This window comes from Apaloderma vittatum, unplaced genomic scaffold (assembly GCF_000703405.1).
Source record: "Apaloderma vittatum isolate BGI_N311 unplaced genomic scaffold, ASM70340v1 scaffold26683, whole genome shotgun sequence".
In the NCBI taxonomy this organism is placed as follows: domain Eukaryota; kingdom Metazoa; phylum Chordata; class Aves; order Trogoniformes; family Trogonidae; genus Apaloderma; species Apaloderma vittatum.
Genome location: NW_009709034.1, coordinates 3,693 through 5,561, shown reverse-complemented (window position 1 = coordinate 5,561; position 1,869 = coordinate 3,693). Strand labels below are relative to the sequence as shown.

General features: G+C 59.0%; 1 protein-coding gene across 1 annotated transcript in view; it reads left to right on the top strand.

Annotated features, from left to right (window-relative positions):
• PTPRN (protein tyrosine phosphatase, receptor type, N) overlaps positions 1–1,869 on the top strand; it is a gene marked incomplete at its 3' end in the record, with an annotated part of 8,737 nt that overhangs the window by 3,212 nt on the left and 3,656 nt on the right. Inside the window, exon 9 of the mRNA XM_009866782.1 lies at positions 190–248. Within this exon, the coding sequence (XP_009865084.1) occupies positions 190–248 (59 nt within the window). The remainder of the gene's footprint in view (positions 1–189; positions 249–1,869) is intronic.

The following is a 1,869-nucleotide window of genomic DNA, read 5'->3' as shown; positions in this document are numbered from 1 at the left end:
GGGGATACTCCTTCCCAGAGGCTGAGAAGTGGGGGATCCTACCATACGTCAGAATGCCCTTGGCTGAACTGGGGAGCTGGGGTGGGATGGACAGCTCTTGGGGGCTTCCCTTGGCTCTGTCTCTGAGAGGTTCTCCTGGGTGGAGGGGGAGCACTCCTCTGACTATCTCATCTCCATCCGCAGAGCAATCGAAGACAGAACTGGAGTCAGAGCTGGGCCTGAAGATCGTGCAAACAGGAGTGGGAGAGGTAGGAATGAGCATGCCTATCCCTCAGGGCTGGGGACAGGGCAGTGGGGCTGCTGGATATGAGCTAAGCAGCTTGCTGTACCCCAGCCCAGGGTGCAGGGGATTTTGTGAGTGAGCCGTGCCCGTGGGTCTGTGGGGCAGCTGAAAGGCAGAGGGCTCTGAGCAGTGTTTGGGCTGCTCTGTTGCAGACAGACTTGGGTTATCTGGGATGAGCCAGAGCATGATGCTGCCCACCCACCTATACTCCCTACTGCCTTGTTTGTCTCTTTCCAAAATAAAAGCTCCACACGGTTTGAAGACAGTTTAGGAGGATCTTCTGGAGGCTTTCCCCACTCCATCCAGGACAGGGGGGGCTGCAGGCTGCACCCCGTAGGACTCATCCTCATCCTCATCCTCACCTGCCTCCCGCCTGTGCATCCCATCTTAGCCGTGGCCTGGGCCCCGCAGCGCCAGGCTGTACCCAGAGAACACGAGAGAGCACAGCTCGGCAGGCAAAATGCCATCGTGCCCCAGGGAATGGGAAAGCAGCTGAAGGCAGGGATGGAGCAGGAGCCATCTGCTTGCAATGGGGCACCCCCACCCTGTGCTCCTCTGGGGGCCTCCAGGAGCAGTCTCCTGGGAGGGAACAGGGGCTGGAAATGGGGGACTGAGCCTTGGTCCTTTGTTTGCAGCCTGGAGAGGGGAAGTGGAGTAGCATGTCCCCAATCCGGGGTCCCTGTTTCCAACCCTTCTGCACAGTGGCTGTAGCCAGGAGCAGGGAGGAAGGAAGAGGGGACCGTAGAGGAGGAGGTGGCCATGGAGAAGGGGTGACCTGGCCTGTCTCCATCAGCAACATGTGGAGCGTCGCTATGGCAATGCCTTTTGATGTGGCAAGAGGCAGGAGCTGGGAGAGATGGCAGAGATGACTGAGCTAGAGCTCATAGGAAGCTGAGGCAGCTTTTCGAGCCCTCTTCTCTGTTCTTTTTCATCATCTCTTCCTGGGCTCTAAATAAGATTTGGGAAAGAAGAGATGTAGAGAGGCAGGGAGACAGCAGGCCCTGGGCAGGTCTTAAGAGGGAGGTCCCTTCTGTCTCCCCAGCCCTGCTGATGTCTCCAGACCTTCTGACACATCCAGGGGCTTTAGGACTATCTGAGTGCCCCGGGGAGCTGGGAAGTGCTGGCTCTGGTGGGTGTCCCGGCTGCAGGGTTGGTTGGGCCAAGGTAGCATCAGACTGGGCCCGGGCACTGGGGCTGGGGGACAGGTTGCAGCGGGGATCCCTGGGCCACGGGCATCCCCAGGCAATGATGATGATGATGATGTAGGTGGTGATGACTCAGTGTTCCCTCAGTAAACTCGTCAGGCTCGTAGCCTATGGGAGGCCATGGCAGTGAGGTAATGCTGGGCTAGGATACCTCATTGGGCACAGGGTATTTGGTGATGATGATGCCTAAGCACCCCTGTGCTGCCCCAGGACCCCAGGGGGAGGCAACATCCTGATCACCAGCGGCTCTGGGACAAGGCCCTGGGGAGGGTCTTGGCTTTGGGAGGTGGTCTCATCCAGCAAGTGCTCACAAGCATCCCATCCCAGCATGGGACTGGCGTGTATTGGCCTTCCCGCCACTGGGAAGGAGCCCTGGAGGCA